This window comes from Salvelinus namaycush, chromosome 25 (assembly GCF_016432855.1).
Source record: "Salvelinus namaycush isolate Seneca chromosome 25, SaNama_1.0, whole genome shotgun sequence".
Taxonomy (NCBI): Eukaryota; Metazoa; Chordata; class Actinopteri; order Salmoniformes; family Salmonidae; genus Salvelinus; species Salvelinus namaycush.
In genome coordinates, this window is record NC_052331.1 from 33,666,976 (window position 1) to 33,689,454 (window position 22,479).

Sequence of the window (22,479 nt, forward strand, 5' to 3'; positions counted from 1 at the left end):
ACGAGAAGTCAGGCAGCTAGCTTTGGCTAAACGAACACTAGCGGCTTGTGAGCCATCAAAATGCAGTATTTTTCGCTATTGGGGTGGACTTCACACCATGGAATGTAATGAACTTATTCCTTGGGAAAACTATATATTATAGCCAACGACGTCTTTGTTGAGAAATCGGACTGCCCTGAGACTTGGATGGAGGTGCAAGCAAGCGCTACGACTGAGGAGGTGTAGAACGGGTACGAATTGGGTTTGTTTAGCTAACGTTAGCTAGCTATTATCGGGAGAAAGTTGCCTGTTATGAGTGAAAACAGGGCGTTACTTGCGCGAGACAATAACCAAACTATTGTTTGTCTGCAGATGCCAGGTATTTAATCATAAAAGAGAAAAGGTGTCAAAATGCATATCAAATAAATACATACTTTTCAACGAGACAACAGTACGGCATAGTTGCATAATGAGGCATTGGACAATTAGCTAGGCTAGCTGGCACACGCTAGCTAAGTCGGCACAAACAACTAGCTAATGGCTAGCGGTTTGTCAGCTAATATTAGCAAACTTGCTAGGTAGTAGCACCGGTGTTTTAGCTAGCTAGGTTAAATGTTTAAGCTAACTCTGTAACTAGACGCATTCTAGCAAGGAAAAATAAAATAACAATTGCCGGTTAGTTCTCGAACTTTTGCCATCCTAATAGACTCATATTTCTCTGAATTAATATGTTGCCAAATTAGCTAAACAACTAGCTAACTAGTTACTTTATTAGCAAGCTAGCTAACCAGCGAGCTACTGTCTTCAAATTCCATTGGCATTGCTTGTTGTGACAGCTTGTTCATTAGCTAGCTAATGATTACACTGACTGAGCTGTCAACCTCTCCACTTAGCTACCAAACTACCTATTGTTATGTGAAATATTTTCTTTGAGCAACATATGTCCTTTTTCATGCTTGAGCTGTCCCCATGCATTTACATTTTCTGGGACAATGAACAATTTGAGTTCATCATTTTATAATGTACTGTAAGCAACCGCCTGATTTATAATGTGATAGTAATTCGTTTTTTGCACTTCCACTCTCATTCAATATATTTAGCTAGCAGTATGGAGATTTTTTAAACAGGTCACTGCGTCTTATGGAATTGTCCCCCTCTCTCTCTGTCCAGTTGGTCGACCCGTCTCATCCTAATTATTAGCATAGTGAGGAGCAGCCGACCTGACCACCATGCCTCCCAGACCGTCTTCTGGGGAACTATGGGGCATGCACTTGATGCCCCCGAGCATCCAGGTGGACTGCCTTCTCCCAAATGGGATGATTCTGACATTGGTGTGCACACGTGAGGCAACACTCATCTCGGTCAAACACGAACTCTTCAAAGAGGCCAGGAAGTATCCTCTCCACCACCTCCTACAGGAGGAGACCTCCTACATCTTTGTCAGCGTTACCCAAGAGGCTGAGAGAGAGGAGTTCTATGATGAGACAAGGAGACTGTGCGACCTCAGGCTTTTTCAGGCCTTCCTGAAAGTCATCGAACCAGTGGGCAACCGAGAGGAGAAAATACTCAACCGAGAAATTGGTATGTATGTCTCTCGTATTCTTTATATTTGGTCACATAGGTGCTTTCTTTGAGTATAGTGTGACATCTGGCTGTTTTCAAATTTCATTCATGAATACTGAGTGTGATTAAGCTTGATACAATGTATCTTGAAGCTATAGGAAGGAGTACATGAAATGTTATTTTTCTTTGTACAGGTTTTGCAATAGGAATGCCTATATGCGAGTTTGACCTGGTCAAGGACTCGGAAGTGCAGGACTTTAGAAGAAACATATTGAATGTCTGCAAGGAGTCTGTGGACCTCCGAGACACTAATGGACCCATCAGTAGAGCATTGTACGTCTACCCTCCCAATGTAGAGTCGTCAGTAGAACTGCCCAAGCACATCTTCAATAAGCTTGACAAAGGTAGGAAATGGGAGACAGTGATACATAAAGAAGGTTTTGGTCTGGGAAAGGCAAAATGTCCCAGCCACGTACAGCCTAATATTCTATAAACCGACACTATTCTAAACATTGACAGAATCACCATCCACTTGTTTTAAATATGTTTATGTGATTTTAATCAATTAAAATTAAATTTGTCACATGCGCCGAATACAACAGGTATTCCTTAGTCCAGTAGACCTTACCGTGAAATGCTTGCCTACAAGCCCTTAACCAACAATGCAGTTCATCAAATGAAGTTAAGAAAATATTTACTAAATAAACTAAAGTATATTTATTTTTTAAGTAATACAATCAGACATGGTGTGACATTTCTGATTGGATGGTGGAAGACTTGAACATTTACCTCGCTTACTTTTGCCATGTTACTGTAGTAACATATTTTTTCAGGACCCTGTGACTGACCACCATATTATTTTCTCCCCCAGGTCAAATCATAGTGGTCATCTGGGTCATCGTGTCACCGAGCAACGACAAGCAGAAGTACACCCTGAAGATCAATCACGACTGCGTGCCGGAGCATGTGATCGCAGAGGCCATCCGCAAGAAGACGCGTAGCATGCTGCTGTCCCACGAGCAGCTCAAGATGTGTGTGCAGGAGTATCAGGGAAAGTACATCCTTAAGGTGTGCGGCTGTGACGAGTACCTGCTGGAGAAGTACCCCCTTAGCCAGTACAAGGTAAACACAGACCCACACACACATTGCTCTGACGCGTACTCCATGTCTTGAATATGAATACAATTACACATCTGATGTAGTTTGTCTCTTGCCGGTGTGTTTTTAAATATGATACCAAAGAAATAATTCCCAAATGCTGCTTTTTATGGCAACAGTCTGATCTGAAATGTTGGCGTTTGAGAGAGAAAAAATAAGAAAAAAAGAACACTTTTACAAGCGTACTCTGTTAGGACATTCTTCCTTTGAATCCTGTCTGAAGCCTTTTAGAATGACTGGCCAATGACTAGCTAGCAATGTTACACCGGTAAAAGCAGATGCGCAAAACATAGGTAGCCATTCGTTGCATGTTCAATTACCTCTGGCTTGGTGTAGTGTCTAATGTCCTTATGTCTATGCCTTTCCTTTCCAGTACGTGAGGAGTTGCATCATGCTGGGGCGCATGCCCAACCTCATGCTAATGGCCAAGGATAGCCTTTACTCCCAGCTGCCCATCGACACCTTTACCATGCCCTCGTACGCCCGACGCATTTCCACGGCAACGCCCTATATGAACGGCGAGACGGCCACCAAGTCCCTGTGGACCATCAACGGCACGCTGAGGATCAGGATACTGTGCGCAACCTATGTCAATGTAAACATCAGGGACATTGACAAGGTACTGTACTTGAGGACTTTTGGGTTGTGTTCAGTAGAGCATATCGTAATGAAATGTTTTGCAACTGATAACGAATACCTGTGTTTAGGGCTGTGGCGGTCATTCCATTTTTGTCAGCCGGTTATTGTCATGCAAAAGACTGCCGGTCTCACGGTAATTGAACGTTAATTAACAAACACTTTTAGCATCTCCAGGCTCCATGCATACAAGCCTCTGATGCCTGCCTTTGGAACATCTACATTTAAAAAAAGTCTAATAAATCAATTGATTATACACCAACACAATAAACTCATTATTTATTTTAGGCAGGTCTAAAGAAACATGATATGAAGAAAATGTATTTCAGAAGAAAAGAAAATGAGTTGGCCTACTCTATGTTATCTGGATATGTGCCATGTCATAGGCTGTAGGCTTGTTAGCATACAATATATGCTTATAAGTCCTGTGACATTATATTATGATTTTATAGTAAGCAAGAATTTTAATTCACACAAAAAAAGTTGGTGCTCTGTTCTTTGCCTCACGCTGTTCTCTCAAGTGATCATATTTTCACCCATCAGACTTCTCAATTTAATCTTTACTAATATGTAAAATTAGTTTCAATTTAGAATGCCACATAATCAAATGGGCAGGGGATTTAAAAAAAAATCCATATGCACTGGAATAGCGAATGGAGGACATTTTCCCGCCGGTACATTTTTCACTCAAGTTGGGTAGGCTACTCCGGTCATTTCGCTGTGCCACAGGTGATATTGTGCCCAAACTCTGCATGCCATAGGCTCTCCAACCCTGTTCCTGCAGCTACCCAGTGCTTAGTTTGAGTCTCTGCGTGTTGGAGAAAGGAATGAAGGAGAGGGGGAGGGAGGAGACAGAAACGCAGTGGTTAGATATTCTGTAGCTGAAGGTATTGTCAGCCTATTAATTATATAAAAAAGCCCTCTTACTAGGCTATTCAAAATCTAAAACAAATTTACTATAATTGTAGGCTAAATCTGAATTTGATTTATTTAGTCTAGACCAATTATGTTCCGAAGAGATCTTAAGTCACTATGTTGGGGTCTCTTTACTGTGTGTGAATGTTTTTCTGCCATGTGTAATATGCGGTAGACTATGTATTATATAACAGCACAATCATTATTTTAATTCAGTTATTTTTGGGGGGCTTGGGCTCATATTTGCTCATTTCATATGTAAATACTGTATTCTATTCTACTGTATTTTAGTCAATCAAATCGAATTTTATTTGTCACATGCGCCGAATACAACAGGTGTAGCCCTTACCGTGAAATGCTTACTTACAAGCCCTTAACCAACAATGCAGTTCAAGAGAGAGTTAAGAAACTATTTACTAAATAAAGTAACATTTTCTTTTTAAGTAACACAAGAAAATTACATAACAATAACGAGGCTATATACAGGGGTACCTGTACCGAGTCAATGTTTGGGGGTACAGGTTAGTCGAGGTAATTTGTAAAGTGACTGCATAGATAATAAACTGCGAGTAGCAGCAGTGTAAAAACAAAGGGTTGGGTCAATGTACAGTAAATAGTCCGGGTGGCCATTTGATTAATTGTTCAGCACTCTTATGGCTTGGGGGTAGAAGCTGTTAAGGAGCTTTTTGGTCCTAGGCTTGGCGCTCTGGCACCGCTTGCCGTGTGGTAGCAGAGAGAACAGTCTATGACTTGGGTGATTGGAGTCTTTGACAATTTTTTGGGCCTTCCTCTGACATCGCCTAGTATATAGGTCCTGGATGTCAGGAAGCTTGGCCCTAGTGATGTACTGGGCCGTACACACTGCCCTCCGTTGCGCCTTACGGTCAGGTGCCGAGCAGTTGCCATACCAGGCGGTGATGCAACCAGTCAGGATGCGCTCGATGGTGCAGCTGTAGGAACTTTTTGAGGATCTGGGGACCCATGCCAAATCTCCTGAGAAAGGTGTTGTGCCCTCTTCACAACTGTCTTGGTGTGTTTGGACCATTCTAGTTTGTTGGTGATGTGGACACCAAGGAACTTGAAATTCTCGACCCGCTCCACTTCAGCCCCATCAATGTTAACGGGGGCCTGTTCGGCCCTCCTTTTCCTGTAGTCCACGATCAGCTCCTTTGTCTTGCTCACATTGAGGGAGAGGTTCTTGTCCTGGCACCACACTGCCCGGTCTCTCACCTCCCGATAGCCTACCTCATCATTGTCTGTTATCAGCCCTACCACTCTTGTGTCGTCAGCATACTTAATGATGGTGTTGGAGTTGTGCTTGGCCACGCAGTCGTGGTTGAACAGGGAGTACAGGAGGGGACTAAGCACGCACCCCTGAGGGGCCCAAGTGTTTACGATCAGCGTGGCAGATGTGTTGTTGCCTACCCTTACCACCTGGGGGCAGCCCGTCAGGAAGTCCAGGATCCAGTTTCCGAGGGAGGTGTTTAGTCCCAGGGTCCTTAACTTAGTGATGAGCTTTGTGGGCACTATGGTGTTGAATGCTGAGCTATAGTCAATGAACAGCATTCTCATAGGTGTTCCTTTTGTCCAGGTGGGAAAGGGCAGTGGGGAGTGCGATTGAGATTGTGTCATCTGTGGATCTGTTGGGGTGGTATGCGAATTGAAGTGGGTCTAGGCTTTCCGGCATGATGGTGTTGATGTGAGCCATGACCAGCCTTTCAAAGCACTTCATGGCTACCGACGTGAGTGCTACGGGGCGGTAATCAGTTAGGCAGGTTACCTTCACTTTCTTGGGCACAGGGACTATGGTGGTCTGTTTGAAACATGTAGTTATAACAGACTCGGTCAGGGATAGGTTGAAAATGTCAGTGAAGACACTTGCCAGTTGGTCAGCGTATGCTTGGAGTACATGTCCTGGTAATCCGTCTGGCCCCGCGGCTTTGGGATGTTGACTTTTTTTTAAGGTCTTGCTCACATTGGCTACGGAGAGCGTGATCACACAGTCGTCCGGAACTGCTGGTGCTCGCATGCATGCTTCAGTGTTGCTTGCCTCGAAGCAAGCATAAAAGGCATTTAGCTCGTCTGGTAGGCTCTTTTCACTGGGCAGCTCGCGGCTGGGTTTCCCTTTGTAGTCTATAATATTTTTCAAGTCTTGCCACATCCGAAGAGCATCACAGCCGGTGTAGTGGGATTCAATCTTAGTTCTTTATTGATGCTTTGCCTGTTTGATGGCTCGTCTGAGGGCATAGCAGGATTTCTTATAAGCATCTGGATTAGTGTCCCGCTCCTTGAAAGCGGCAGCTCTTACCTTTAGCTCGGTGCGGATGTTGCCTGTAATCCATGGCTTCTGGTTGGGAAATGTACGTACGGTCACTGTGGGGACAACGTCGTTGATGCACTTTATTATTGATGAAGTCGGTGACTGAGGTGGTATACTCCCAAATGGCATTGGATGAATCCCGGAACATATTCCTGTCTGTGCTAGCACTCCGACATTGCTTGTCCTGATATTTATTTTACTTTAATATTTGTGTGTATTGTTGTGAATTGTTAGATATTACTGCACTGTTGGAGCATTTTGATACACATATTTAGCGGATGTTATTGCGGGTGTATGTGACCAATACAATTTGATTTGATATATAGCCATATGAACAAGTTCAGGCAGTACCCCTTTACAAAAGGTTTTCTCCCCACTGAACACGAACGATCCTGTTGTCAGTTCTGTTGTACATGTCAGTGCAGGTCCTCGTGATGAAGAGGAACAACATTTAGATGTAATATCTGAATAGATCTGGTTTGGGCCCTGATGTCCTTGATGTCAGTTTCTGTATCAAAGGCATCTATGTAAATTATTGATGTGTCTCTGCTATTGATCTAGATCTATGTCCGGACTGGGATCTACCACGGTGGGGAGCAGCTGTGTGACAATGTGAACACTCAGCGCGTGCCATGCTCAAATCCCAGGTATGCCATCCAGCGTCATAATAAACTGTGCTTTCTTAATGAAGTACTTGCTGAATCACATACTGCAGGTCTTTACAGTGAGACCATTTTTACTCGCATATGCGCCCAAGTATTTTGCTGTGCGACCTGGAATTTTAATTTAGGAGCACCAGTGTGCCAAGAAAAATGAACAATTCTACCTTTTTTTTACTTTTCATTGTGCTCCTAAATGTCTTTCGGTGTGCCTTTTTATTTTTCAACTTAGGCTCACATGTGCTCCTTGTAAAATAGCGAAGCCTATTGTTAGCTTCATAAGTATGTTTATTTGATTGATTGGGGGAAATGTTCTTGTTGTCCAACCCAGGTGGAATGAGTGGCTGAACTACGACATGTACATTCCAGACATCCCACGTGCCGCCCGCCTCTGTCTGTCCATCTGCTCTGTGAAAGGGAGGAAGGGGGCTAAAGAGGTGAGCTCTCCCTCCTGCCTACCAGTGCCAGGAACTTAGTTTGACCAAACCAAAAGTAACTTTTTTCCCCCTGTCAGAAACTACGTCTCAAACTCAAAATACCAGAGGGACTATGTCGGTGTTACTGTTGTCAGGGGGGGGCCTATGTCGGTGTTACTGTTGTCAGGGGGGGACTATGTCGGTGTTACTGTTGTCAGGGGGGGCCTATGTCAGTGTTACTGTTGTCAGGGGGGGCCTATGTCGGTGTTACTGTTGTCAGGGGGGGCCTATGTCGGTGTTACTGTTGTCAGGGGGGGCCTATGTCGGTGTTACTGTTGTCAGGGCGGGGGGGCCTATGTCGGTGTTACTGTTGTCAGGGGGGGCCTATGTCGGTGTTACTGTTGTCAGGGCGGGGGGGCAATATCGGTCTTAGTGTTGTCATGGGGGGGCTAGAGCGAAGCAGCTTTTGAGTCTGATGTGGCCCTCGGGCCGCCAGTTTGAGACTCCTGTTGCAGATGGATACGGGAAAAAAATACATTACCAGTACATTTCCTGGCTTTGACCAATCCTGCTGTTGTCTTTGTGCAACCATCGCCTTCAATTTTATCCTTCCATTGCTTGGAATGCTATATCCTTTAACAAAATAATTTAACTATTTACATTAACCACGATTCCAATCCAACTCCATACATTTGATTACAATCCAATCCAACGTTGCTCTATTGTTGCTGCAGGAGCACTGTCCGCTAGCCTGGGGCAACATCAATCTATTTGACTACACCCACACTCTAGTGGCCGGGAAGATGGCCCTCAACCTGTGGCCTGTGCCCCATGGCCTGGAAGACCTGCTCAATGCCATCGGAGTCACTGGCTCCAATCCAAACAAGGTCGGAGGTGTTAGCTAGCTCGACTACACGCACGCACGCACGCACGCACGCACGCAGAGACCGATGCAAAGACACACAGCTAGAGTGGCGAACGATAAGCCGCACACACATCTACACACACACACATCTACACACACCTACAGAGACAAAGTTACACACACCATCACGACCCCAAATCCATTCACATACAGCTCGAGCGGCTAGCAATAAACCTCCCCTCTAGCTGTCTAAGCCTCTTATCTCCCTTATTAATTACTAATTGACGCGCCACCTAACCCCACAATAGGACACCATGGTTCTCTTAAGGCCCTTTTGAATGACCCCTTGTGACCTTTTCATTATATTACCATGGGCCCACAGGAAACCCCTTGCCTGGAGCTGGAGTTTGATCACTTCAGTAACCCGGTCAAGTTCCCCGACATGCCGGCCATCGAGGAGCACGCCAACTGTAACATATCCCGGGAGCTGGGCTTCAACTACTGCCACACCGGTTTGGTAATTCCCAAGTGTTTGTGTTTCCAAGTCAATATTAACATTGTACATTAATCTGTTATGATGATTTAATGCATTTGACAAGTTGGGTGTACTAGAGACGTCACTAGCAGTCACCGCACAACCTGAGACGCCTGTGGTTTCATATTTCATTCATAGTGTCTCTCCCTGAGGCATGTTCAGTAGGCTCAAAACAGGAAGAACCCCCCCCCCCCCATCTTGAAACAGGGAGGGTACTACCTGAGTGTGTCCAATAAGAACACAGATTTTAGTTTTCTGTTGCAAAACGTTGTACAATGGAGTGTTTATTGAACACAACCCTGTTTCCCACCAGTACTGTCGTTTAATTAGCAGCATAATGGTCTCTATTGCAGAGTAACAGACTGGCGAGGGACAACCCCCTGACGGACAGTGACAACGAACAGCTGCGCTTGGTGTGTAACAGAGACCCACTGTCTGAAATCACTGAGCAGGAGAAGGACTTCCTGTGGAGGCACAGGTAACATGCAGTGTGTGTGTGTGTACATACAGTGGGTATACTTCATCAACAAATGCATATTTGTTATGAAAAACTAATAAACAAAACCCTCGCAAGATCTATCTAACATTTCCTTTCTGAAATTGTTTGGTTACCTGCTCAAGCTACTCAACAAGCTCTTCTACTAACAGGCCCAGTATGTGATGTTAGGAGAGGAAACTAATGCACTATACTCTCCTCCTGTAGACATTACTGCGGCACTATCCCAGAGATACTTCCCAAGATTCTCCTGGCAGTGAAATGGAACTCCAGAGATGAGGTTGCACAGGTAAACAGTCTCACATTTTAACTGTTGACACTTGTCTTTTTTATAGCCTAGCATAGCATGAGCTATTTGCTGCATATTCATTTTAATTGATTTGACTCATTTAGCCATTTGGTTCCATTTCTGAGACGGTCATGTCAGTAAATATTTTTTTTTTAATTATTTTTTTTTACATTTCCTCGAACTTTGCATTTTATTTTAGACATGCATTTTTATATTTGTTGTTCTTTGTTCCAGATGTATTGCCTTCTGAAGGACTGGCCAGCCATAAAGCCAGAACAAGCCATGGAGTTGCTGGACTGCAACTTCCCCGATCCCATGATTCGAGACTTTGCCGTGAAGTGCCTTGAGAAATACTTAACAGACGACAGACTCTCTCAATACCTCATCCAGCTGGTCCAGGTACAGTAATAAATAGCTACTAGACAGACTCAATACCTCATCCAGCTGGTCCAGGTACAGTAATAAATAGCTACTAGACAGACTCAATACCTCATCCAGCTGGTCCAGGTACAGTAATAAATAGCTACTAGACAGACTCAATACCTCATCCAGCTGGTCCAGGTACAGTAATAAATAGCTACTAGACAGACTCAATACCTCATCCAGCTGGTCCAGGTACAGTAATAAATAGCTACTAGACAGACTCAATACCTCATCCAGCTGGTCCAGGTACAGTAATAAATAGCTACTAGACAGACTCAATACCTCATCCAGCTGGTCCAGGTACAGTAATAAATAGCTACTAGACAGACTCAATACCTCATCCAGCTGGTCCAGGTACAGTAATAAATAGCTACTAGACAGACTCAATACCTCATCCAGCTGGTCCAGGTACAGTAATAAATAGCTACTAGACAGACTCAATACCTCATCCAGCTGGTCCAGGTACAGTAATAAATAGCTACTAGACAGACTCAATACCTCATCCAGCTGGTCCAGGTACAGTAATAAATAGCTACTAGACAGACTCAATACCTCATCCAGCTGGTCCAGGTACAGTAATAAATAGCTACTAGACAGACTCAATACCTCATCCAGCTGGTCCAGGTACAGTAATAAATAGCTACTAGACAGACTCAATACCTCATCCAGCTGGTCCAGGTACAGTAATACATAGCTACTAGACAGACTCATTACCTCATCCAGCTGGTCCAGGTACCGTAATAAATACACTAGTGTTCAAAAGTTTGGGGTCACTTAGAAATGTCTTTTGTTTTTGAAAGAAAAGCACATTTTCTGTCCATTTAAAATAACATAAAATTGATCAGAAATACAGTGTAGACATTGTTAATGTTGTAAATGACTATTGTAGCTGGAAACGGCTGATTTTCTTATGGAATATCTACATAAGTGTACAGAGGCCCATTATCAGCAACCGTGTTCCAATGGCACGTTGTGTTAGCTAATCCAAGTTTATAATTTTAAAAGGCTAATTGATCATTAGAAAACCCTTTTTGCAATTATGTTAGCACAGCTGAAAACTTGTGCTGATTTTAAAGAAGCAATAAAACTGGCCTTTAGACTAGTTGAGTGTCTGGAGCATCAGCATTTGTGGGTTTGATCACAGGCTCAAAATGTCTAGAAACAAAGAACTTTCTTCTGGAACTCGTCAGTCTATCTTGTTTTTTTTTGCAGAGTTGCAAAGAAAAATCCATATCTCAGACTGGCCAATAAAAATAAAATATTAAGATGGGCAAAAGAACACAGACACTGGACAGAGGAACTCTGCCTAGAAGGCCAGCATCTCGGAGTCGCCTCTTCACTGTTGACGTTGAGACTGGTGTTTTGTGGGTACTTTAATGAAGCTGCCAGTTGAGAACTTGTGAGGCGTCTGTTTCTCAAACTAGTCACTCTAATGTACTTGTCCTCTTGCTCAGTTGTGCACCGGGGCCTCTCACTCCTCTTTGTATTCTGGTTAGAGCCAGTTTCCTCTGTTCTGTGAAGGGAAGCTGCCAGTTCCCGTTTCTACGAGATCTTCAGTTTCTTGGCAATTTCTCGCATGGAATAGCCTTCATTTCTCAGAACAAGAATAGACTGATGAGTTTCAGAAGCAAGTTCTTTGTTTCTGGCCATTTTGAGCCTGTAATCGAACCCACAAATGCTGATGCTCCTGATACTCAACTAGTCTAAAGAAGGTCAGTTTTATTGCTTCTTTAATGAGCACAACAGTTTTCAGCTGTACTAACATAATTGCAAAAGGGTTTTCTAATGATCAATTAGCCTTTTAAAATGATAAACTTAGATTAGCTAACACAACGTGCCATTGGAACACAGGAGTGATGGTTGCTGATAATGGGCCTCTGTACGCATATGTAGATAATCCATTAAATATCCGCCGTTTCCAGCTACTATAGTAATTTACAACATTAACAATGTCTACACTGTATTTCTGATCAATTTGATATTTTAATGGAGAATTATTTTTATTTTCTTTCAAAAACGAGGACATTTCTAAGTGACCCCAAACTTTTGAACGGTAGTGTACCTACCAGACAGACTCTCTGAATACCTCGTCCAGCTGATCCAGGTACAGTAATACGACCCACTCATAGTCTGTGCTGTGTAGAGACAGAATGGCCACATAGAAACCACATACTATTCTATAAATTTTCTTTGACTCAACATGAATGCCACTGCCATCTTGATAGTTGGGGTTTTGACACCATCTGACAATGTTTTAAATAATTAACACTACGTAATGACAGAATTCAATGTGACCCCTTAGGCTAACTGCTTTATTTTACATGGTGGATTTATTCCGTCTGATCTCTTTCTGTGGTTTGCTAAAGTAATCTTTTTTGCTTTACAGTGTATTCAGACCCCTTGACTTTTTCTACTTTTTGTTACGTTACAGACTTATTCTAAAATGTATTAAATTGATGAAGGAAAAAAACAATCTACACACACTACCCCATAATGACAAAGCAAAAACAGACATTTTTGACATTTATGCTAATTTATATATAAAATTTAAAAAAAGATATACCTTATTTACATAAGTATTGAGACCCTTTGCTATGAGACTCAAAATTGAGCTCAGGTGCATCCTGTTTATATTGATCATCCTTGAGATGTTTCTACAACTTGATTGGAGGCCATCTGTGGTCAATTCATAAGACATGATTTGGAATGGCACACACCTGTCTATATAAGGTCCCACAGTTGACAGTGCATGTCAGAGCAAAAACCAAACCATGAGGTCGAAGGAATTGTCCGTAGAGCTCCGAGACAGGATTGTGTCGAGGCACAGACCTGATTTTCAATCCACATAAATCACATTTTATTTGTCACGTGCTGAATACAACAGGTAAAAAGACCTTACCATGAAATGCTTACTTACAAGCCCTTAAACAACAATGCAGTTCAAGAAATTAGAGTTAAGAAATTATTTACTAAATTAACTAAAGTAAAAAATTAAGTTACACAATAAAGAGGCTATATACAGGGGGTACCAGTACTGAGTCAATGTGTGGGGGTACAGGTTAGTTGAGGTAATTTGTACATGTAGGTAGGGGTAAAGTGACTATGCATAGATAGTAAACAGAGAGTTGCAGCAGTGTAAAAACAAGGGGGGGGGGGGTGTCAATGTAAATAGTCTTGGTGACAATTTGATCCCCTACATGGACATTCTTCCTGCTCGTATCTCATTTAGGCTACACTGGTTTCAAGTTAAGATTTTACATCTATCAGCTCCTACGGAGCGGTAATGAACTCAACAGTTTAATGATTTGGACAAGTCGCTCCTAATTTTAGGCTCCTGCTATTAAGGAGAAGAACACGAAGGGTGAAATCGACTATTCACCTCAAATATTTAATACATTTTAGAACAAGGCTGTAATGTAACAAAATGTGGAAAAAGTCAAGGGGTCTGAATACTTTACGAATGCACTGTATGTGGGTGTGTGTTGTAAACGTGCCCTGTTTTTTTTCTGGCCACCAGGTTCTTAAGTACGAACAGTACCTCGACAACCCGCTGGCCCGCTTCCTGCTGAAGAAGGCTTTGACCAATCAGCGGATAGGACATTTCTTCTTTTGGCATCTCAAGTGAGTTTGTTTTCCGGTTGTTTCCACAGTGTGTATTATGGATGGCTTGAAGTTGCCACAGGCAGCTGGAATGCCATTCTGCTGGGATAATACATCTTTCTCCAAGGTCCTCTAAAAAGCTTAATTTGTGCATATCAGGGTTTACATAAAGAAAAGCTGACCAAGCGCAATTCGCCAGATCAAGTTACACGTTTATTTTCACTGTGTGTTCATGCATTTATTTGCGTAATCACAAGACATGTGTTTTGGAAATGTTTTTGCATACATTTCTATGGGTCATGCAGTTTGAGAAGTCTCTTGTACATTTTGTATGAGGGTGCACAATGAGGTCGATATATGATTAAATCTCATATGATGGTATTTGACATTGACGATATATCTTGAAGGTCAAGACTATGCTGTATTTGAACTTTACAAATCCATACTGTGCAGTTTTATCAGTTGGGCTGTATCTATCTGTTAAATTAAGTCTAAATGAATTAACTAAGCCTTATTTATTTCGCCATACTAAGATTATTGAATGAAAATGCATTATCTACTTATTAATGGTGCAAAACGATTTATATTGTATATTTGGAGTAGCATATCGTAGAAGAGGTCTGCTGCTGAACCGTAGTTCACAATCACATAAGTTATTGTCTCTGCCTCCAGGTCGGAGATGCACAACAAGACTGTGAGCCAGCGGTTTGGCCTGCTGCTGGAGTCCTACTGCCGGGCCTGTGGCATGTACCTCAAGCACCTGAGCAGACAGGTGGAGGCCATGGAGAAACTCATCAACCTTACCGACCTCCTCAAGCAGGAGAAGAAGGACGAGGCCCAGAAGGTCAATTTACGCTGTGGTCAAGGCCCTTCCACTCCACTTCACGCCCTAACATGGAAGCCTCAATAGATGACCAAGTTTTTCTTATCCTCAATACAACACAAAAGAACAACACACAATCATACAACAAACTAGAGATACTAAGCAAAACGAGTGGAACTGCTCTACAAGCCAACAGGCCCAAATGGTCTTCACGACTATGGACTCCTTGCAGTAAAGTGACGCTCTCTCTCTCTGCCCTCAGGTTCAGATGAAGTTCCTGGTGGAGCAGATGAAACGGCCTGACTACATGGATGCCCTACAGAGCTTCACCTCTCCACTCAACCCAGCGCACCAGCTGGGAAACCTCCGGTACAGACGCTTTTTCAATCCAGAAAACGCAGTAGACATGACCACAAACGTCCACATATTTCCCCGGAATGTTTGAACAAAGAAACCAAGAAATGTGTCCTGTGAAATTGAGGGTTAATGACAGGTCAAATGTTTTCTTAATGTTATTCTCAGCGCCTCCGTGTTGATACAATGTTTACTATCTTTCAGCTTGGAAGAGTGCCGGATGATGTCATCGGCCAAGCGGCCCCTGTGGCTCAATTGGGAGAACCCTGACATGATGTCAGAGCTGCTCTTCCAGAGCAACGAGATCATCTTTAAAAACGGAGATGGTATGTCTCGCTAATGCATATCGAATCACTCAACCCCCTTGACTCACTAGACGATAAACATGCTTACAGGATTCCATTTTACATGCATGTCCCCAAACTCACTTTGGATTGCCCTGGCACCGATTCATAATGCATTAAAGCAGGGTTTCCCAAACTCGGTCCTGGGGACCCCAAGGGGTGCACGTTTTGGTTTTTGCTCCTAACACTACACCACTGATTCAACTATTCAACGTTGATCATTAAGCTTTGATTATTTGAATCAGCTGTGTAGTGCTAGGGGCAAAAACCAAAACATGCACCCCTTGGGGTAGTTTGGGAAATGCTGCATTTTAAAGTGTGATCAAAGCTTGGACTGCTCATCATCTTGCTATTCCACCCCCCCCCCCCCCTGTCTCCTTCAGATCTGAGGCAGGACATGCTGACTTTGCAGATCATTAGAATAATGGAGAACATCTGGCAGAACCAGGGCCTTGATCTCAGGTACTGTCTCTTTGTAGCCGCTCGGCAGCAGCACGCATGAATAGTCGATTTCACCCTTCGTGTTCTTCTCCTTAATAGCAGGAGCCTAAAATTAGGAGCGACTTGTCCAATTCATTAAACTGTTGAGTTCATTACCTCTCTGTAGGAGCTGATAGATGTAAATTGTTAACTTGAAACCTGTGTAGCCTAAATGAGATACGAGCAGGAAGAATGTCCATGTAGGTGGATTGAAAGTCAGGTCGTTTTCTTATTGGTCTATTAACTAATTTATCACAGGCAAGCCAAAACTCCATCCCGCCAAAACAGGCTGACATTTCAGGCTGTCTTTTCAAACAGCTCTTACACTAAAAGGGAATTATTATAATTTTCACAATTCCACAGTATTATTCCAACCTCATAGGTTGGAATTCCATGACATAGACTGACCAGGTGAAAGCTATGATCCCTTAATGACGTCACCTGTTAAATCCACTTCAATCAGTATAGATAGAGGAGAGGTTAAAGAAGGAGTTTGGATAGACGGAGGCATAGATGTGTTGGACTGTAGTATTTTGAGGGATTTATAGACCCATCCAATCTTTTTCATGATCATATTTTGTAAGTTACTTTTCTTAAGTTGTTTGTAAATATTGTATATTTTTGTTGGAATTGTGAATTTGTATGATTGTGTGCGGGCTTCTTGGTCTCAAATGGGATTTCCTGTTTTAAATCAATTGAAATATATCCTGTTGCTTCCTCTGTGTCATTCAGGATGCTGCCTTACGGCTGCCTGTCTATCGGCGACTGCGTGGGCCTGATAGAGGTGGTGAGAAACTCCCACACCATCATGCAGATCCAGTGTAAAGGAGGCCTGAAGGGGGCGCTGCAGTTCAACAGCCACACGCTGCACCAGTGGCTCAAGGACAAGAACAGGGGGGAGATGTGAGTGATGCCTGGGCTAGGTTCCAATAGCCACACTTGAACACTACATAGAACGCATGCCCAGTAGGCCTACGTAGCTTCGTTCTTCTACATTGCTTCATTCTAAGCAATCCTAATTAATTCTAAATGATACTATTGTAATGGATAGAGATTTGGTGAGACATTTCATAGTTCCAAGCAGAGAAACTATTTGGAACAGTCCGTTGCTTATGGGGGGACAACATCAAGTTTATTCTCCACAGGGCAAAGGTTTCCTGGAATTGCTTAGGAGTGGATTGTACTGTGTTTGGTATTCCTATTATGACAACTTCCTCTTCAGTTAAATGCCTTAGGGTTATGACAACTTCCTCTTCAGTTAAATGCCTTAGGGTTATGACAACTTCCTCTTCAGTTAAATGCCTTAGGGTTATGACAACTTCCTCTTCAGTTAAATGCCTTAGGGTTATGACAACTTCCTCTTCAGTTAAATGCCTTAGGGTTATGACAACTTCCTCTTCAGTTAAATGCCTTAGGGTTATGACAACTTCCTCTTCAGTTAAATGCCATTGACTCACGGAAAACCCATTAAACTGTGTCCAGGTACGACCAGGCCATTGACTTGTTCACACGGTCATGTGCGGGCTACTGCGTAGCCACCTTCATCCTGGGGATCGGTGACAGACACAACAGCAACATCATGGTCAAAGATGATGGACAGGTACTTCACATACTAATGGCCCTGCTACACTATAGCCGTCAGCCGTTGAGGAAATGCTTCCTTCTAAATCAAGGAAAGCTGCTTCACTGCCTGCGCTACGTCACGTCCAATGGCAGGATCCAAGCTCAAGAATCTGAGGTTCAAATCTTGACGCACGAAGTTCATTCTATTTTGTGACTTTAAATAAAGTACATTTTGGTTGCATATGGCCTCGACTATACACCACTGGTTATTTTACTAAGATTTATGATGTCAAGAAGCTACTATGTTCACAATGTAAACAAAAACAACTTGTGTAATTACAGGATCATTTAGAACTACCACTAGCAACAATGTAATGAGTACTTGAGAAAAACTGGACCTAAGCTATTGTACTGACACATAATTGATGACTGGTGCAGTAGGGGAGAATAGAGTAAAGATGCTCCTCCGCTCTCAAAACAACACGCTCTATGTAGCAGGTAGAACTGGTTGGAAGATTCCTGGAATAAGCCGGAAACCCGAGAATCCTCCAACCAGGATTTCTGAAAAACTGGGGAAGTTTGAGAAAGTTACCAGATTCTTGCAACCCTACACACTACTCTTTTCTCTTGACGTTCCTTGGTTATAGGTTACATTTAAAAATATATATATATTTTCTCCTTGCAGCTATTCCACATAGACTTTGGCCATTTCCTGGATCACAAGAAGAAGAAATTTGGCTACAAGCGAGAGCGGGTGCCCTTCGTCTTGACACAGGACTTCTTAATCGTCATCAGTAAAGGAACCCAGGAGTGCACCAAAACCAGGGAGTTTGAGAGGTACAGTTTCACTATTTTGTGTTATGTTACAGAATGATATCATTACTCCAACCGGTAATACAATGCAACTTTATTTATCTCACACACACATCTCCTAACCTAGCTAGGTTCAACATTTCCCAGACTAATCGTCCCTCACCGTTGTTCTTCCATTCCCACCAGGTTCCAGGAGATGTGCTACAAGGCCTACCTGGCCATCCGGCAGCACGCCAACCTCTTCATCAACCTGTTTTCCATGATGCTGGGCTCGGGGATGCCCGAACTGCAGTCCTTCGACGACATAGCTTACATCCGCAAGACCCTGGCGCTGGACAAGACGGAGCAGGAGGCCCTGGACTACTTTATGAAGCAGATGAACGACGCCCACCACGGCGGCTGGACCACCAAGATGGACTGGATCTTCCACACAATCCGCCAGCACGCCATGAACTGAGAGGGGCCATCTGCCCGGAGAGTAGCAGCAACGCAGAGAGGACAAGGGCGGATCTCTACACCATCCGCCTGGACTGTGTGTCAACGGAGAGACTAGAGCGGATCTCTACACCATCCGCCTGGACTGTGTGTCAACGGAGAGACTAGAGGGGATCTCTACACCTTCCGCCAGTTAAGCACGCCATGAGCTGAGATGGCAGAGCGGACAACGCTAGCGTCTACGGATGGAGCTATGAATGGATAGAGCCATTGGATGAATAGAGTGAATTGAGAGGCTAGAACGGATCGCTACATCATCTGCTAACTTCTGAGCTCTGAGGGAAATGCACATCTGTATACCATCCACTAGGAGGCGCCAAAAGTGGATATTAGGTATGCATCGATACGGAAATTACGGGCTGATGTGATAATCATATTTACTGGACATTATCTTTCTCATATTGGTATGGCAATATGGCCACAGTTTTTTCTTTGTAAAATTAGGGGAACAACCACGATTGTAAACAACCGTTTTGCAAAAGTTATGTCATTTTTAAGATGAAGCGATCTATTGTATTATCAGCCGATACCGATATGATGGCCGTTCTTTTCCCCCTATATCAAAGCCTGCCCCCCAGAGTCATGTCCTGCTAACACACCAGGGTACCGTGAAGACCTGCCCAGGGTCATGTCCTGCTAACACACCAGGATACCGTGAAGACCTGCCCAGGGTCATGTCCTGCTAACACACCAGGATACCGTGAAGACCTGTCCAGGGTCATGTCCTGCTAACACACCAGGATACCGTGAAGACCTGTCCAGGGTCATGTCCTGCTAACACACCAGGATACCGTGAAGACCTGCCCAGGGTCATGTCCTGCTAACACACCAGGATACCGTGAAGACCTGCCCAGGGTCATGTCCTGCTAACACACCAGGGTACCGTGAAGACCTGCCCAGGGTCATGTCCTGCTAACACACCAGGATACCGTGAAGACCTGTCCAGGGTCATGTCCTGCTAACACACCAGGATACCGTGAAGACCTGCCCAGGGTCATGTCCTGCTAACACACCAGGATACCGTGAAGACCTGTCCAGGGTCATGTCCTGCTAACACACCAGGATACCGTGAAGACCTGCCCAGGGTCATGTCCTGCTAACACACCAGGATACCGTGAAGACCTGCCCAGGGTCATGTCCTGCTAACACACCAGGATACCGTGAAGACCTGCCCAGGGCACGCAACGGAAAATGGTTTGATACGGAAAACCAAAAAATAATTATTATTGGACAAATCTTGGCAGTCTCTTTCAATCATGTTTTCTTCCTCTTGGTGCCCATGAACACAACCCAGAATACCACCAGCATTGTTAATTCCCAGTGATGGATGGTTGACAGACACTAGGATGTCCTTTTCATCGTCTGCTGTCAACTCTAAGACTAGCGAACAGAACTCTGACAAATCGTGTTTGATCTCAATTGACGATCACACATCTTGTCTCCCCCCCCCCCCCCCTCCTCAGATGGAAACAGTCATGTTTCGTGACCTCAAAGTTTGAGATTTTGTACAGAAGTATCCCAATGGTCTTGTATGCATACATTTTTCCTTTTTAGTCTTCATTTTCTACTGAGCCAAAGTACTATATAGATATATATATATCTCCTACTACATCTGACTTATCAGTCTTACCATGAGTCACTACTATTCCAATCCCTGTGTATCTCCTTTGTAGCACTGATCTCTACAGTATTTGTTTGTTTGTCCATCAGTATTATGATGCGTGTGCAGCGTTCTGGCGTAAAATGCTTGCCGTCCAGCACCCAGTTGGATGCAACACAGAAGTTTACGATGACTGACAGAAAATAACTGTAAATTCATTGAATTCATCCTCTTCGTTTTGTTGTTTTTTGCGGGTTGTATTTTTAAAGGGAAATGGGGGGCAAAATGGATGTGCAATGTTATAGTTCTGTTACACTATGCAATTTGTGATCTTTATGTACTGTACTGCAAAGTAGAGTCGATGGGAGTATCTAATCATATACACAGCATTAAAGGTGTCTATCAACTGTACAGACAAGACAGTACACAGAAGACGAATGCACAATTATGCACTGACAGTATCGCCGATTTCTTCCCTGACAGGATGACTCTGGAAGAACTGTAAATAAATAAAAAAAATAGCCTTTCACTTTAGTTTTTTTTTTTTTTTTTTTTTAAATCTAACCGTAGATTTTAGAAAGCGTTTGGAACCACCGTAGATTGTTTTTGGGTGAATTGGAATTTGCTTCATCCTATATTTTCAGAATACAAGTATGTATAGATTTGACCCTATTACAGACTTCCCCAGCATTCTATGTCATATGAACTCCCTATTCAGTAAAGTTGTTAAAGATCAATAAAATAAAAGTGTAACAGGTGAATTTGTGGTTTTGCCTTCCCTGACAACTGCCCTTTTTTTAAGTGTGGATTCTGCAATTCTCATTGGATAAAGATACTTTTATTAGTCAGTTGTTTGCCAATTTTTACCAAATGACATGGTGTGTGTTTCTGTGCAGGTTACAGATGGTTGGGCAGGTCCCATTCAAAACAAGACAACTACAATAACCATATTACAAACAATATGCAAGCGCTATCATAGAACATTTTCCCTTTCATTTTCATTGTGGTTAAATGTCATCCTTTTCTTTTCACTGTTAATGCATGAGGTCCCTGAAGATCCTTTGTTCAACCAAGTGTTGTTTACTTGAAGTTCATGTTTTAAATGACATTTTGTTACTTGTGAGGTACAATGTCGTCACACCATGAAGATAAGCAATACTATCCTGGGGCAAGGGAATAATGTCTGGCCCCCATGAACTTTATGTGTGTAAATCGCTTTCCTTGAGTAACTACAGAGGTAATATATTTTTGTATTCTAAATGTAGACTAACTCAAAATATAATCACTAAACAAAAAAAGTGGAATTATGCATAGTACATGGTTTCACACCCCGCTAGACAGCTTGTAGTTATTGAAATATGAGACACTAGTGATGAAGGACAACATGAGTTTGGTAAGGAGGAGAATGTATCGAGTGGTGTTTCACTGAAGGTCTGCTGTTCTGGCTATGAGCACAGTGTAAAAGCACAACGAGGAAAAGCTATCCTGCATGTTTTCAAAACCCACTATTCATAAGTTATCTATTCATCCCTGTAAATATCGTTTGACCTGTACTATGCACTCATTATTCTTTCATACTAATTCATGTACCATGTCTGGATAGAACCCTGTATTCATTCACTCATTGTACTGTTTCCTAAAAAAACTATTTTCTCTGTATCCCCAGATATTTTGAGAACCAATAAATGTCATTTCTAATGATCCATTTCTTGCCTCATTTTATCATTAATCTCATAATTAAAAAGAAAAATATATATATATAAAAAAGAATCCTAAATTGTTTCAATTTGATACATTCAGTGTCAGTAAGATCTAGCCTCATCTCCAGGCTAAAAGCTACCCCATATCGACAAAGTACCTGCTATGAGTAACCAGACCAGGAAAATGTTTCCTTCAAGTCAGCAAATTCAGACATGCAGTAGGAGTTCCTACAGTCCTAGTGCATGAAACTAACATCCCAGGAGATAGTTGGTAACGTAATCCTCTTTTCCATTTCACACTGCATCAGCCCATTGACTTCCTTCCATACAGTGGGAATCACCTACACAATATATAATCTCCATGTCTTGTCACTGGCTATGTTCCAATACACATTGTAGTATGCCACTGTCACCTTGACTTGAGTTATCCTACATAGGAGAGCTAGACCACCT

At 42.9% G+C, this 22,479-nt stretch overlaps 1 protein-coding gene across 1 annotated transcript; it reads left to right on the top strand.

Moving 5' to 3' along the window:
- Nucleotides 1–22,031, top strand: LOC120020587 (phosphatidylinositol 4,5-bisphosphate 3-kinase catalytic subunit alpha isoform-like). Its single transcript, XM_038964290.1, has 21 exons — nt 1–230; nt 1,150–1,560; nt 1,737–1,946; nt 2,414–2,664; nt 3,074–3,319; nt 7,133–7,218; nt 7,562–7,667; nt 8,381–8,533; nt 8,894–9,028; nt 9,400–9,524; nt 9,750–9,831; nt 10,066–10,230; nt 13,772–13,875; nt 14,527–14,698; nt 14,940–15,046; nt 15,236–15,357; nt 15,759–15,837; nt 16,588–16,758; nt 17,338–17,455; nt 18,104–18,255; nt 18,418–22,031. The coding sequence occupies exons 2-21, from the start codon at nt 1,209–1,211 to the stop codon at nt 18,686–18,688; spliced, it is 3,207 nt and encodes a 1,068-aa protein (XP_038820218.1). The 5' UTR covers nt 1–230; nt 1,150–1,208; the 3' UTR covers nt 18,689–22,031.
- The last annotated feature ends 448 nt before the right edge of the window (nt 22,032–22,479 follow it).

Coding starts and splice junctions, on each gene's coding strand:
- LOC120020587 (XM_038964290.1), top strand. CDS start 1,209: ATGCCTCCCAGACCGTCTTCTGGGGAACTATGGGGCATGCACTTGATG. Junction 8,534..8,893: donor CTGGCTCCAATCCAAACAAG/GTCGGAGGTGTT, acceptor ATGGGCCCACAG/GAAACCCCTTGCCTGGAGCT. Junction 15,838..16,587: donor AACCAGGGCCTTGATCTCAG/GTACTGTCTCTT, acceptor TGTGTCATTCAG/GATGCTGCCTTACGGCTGCC.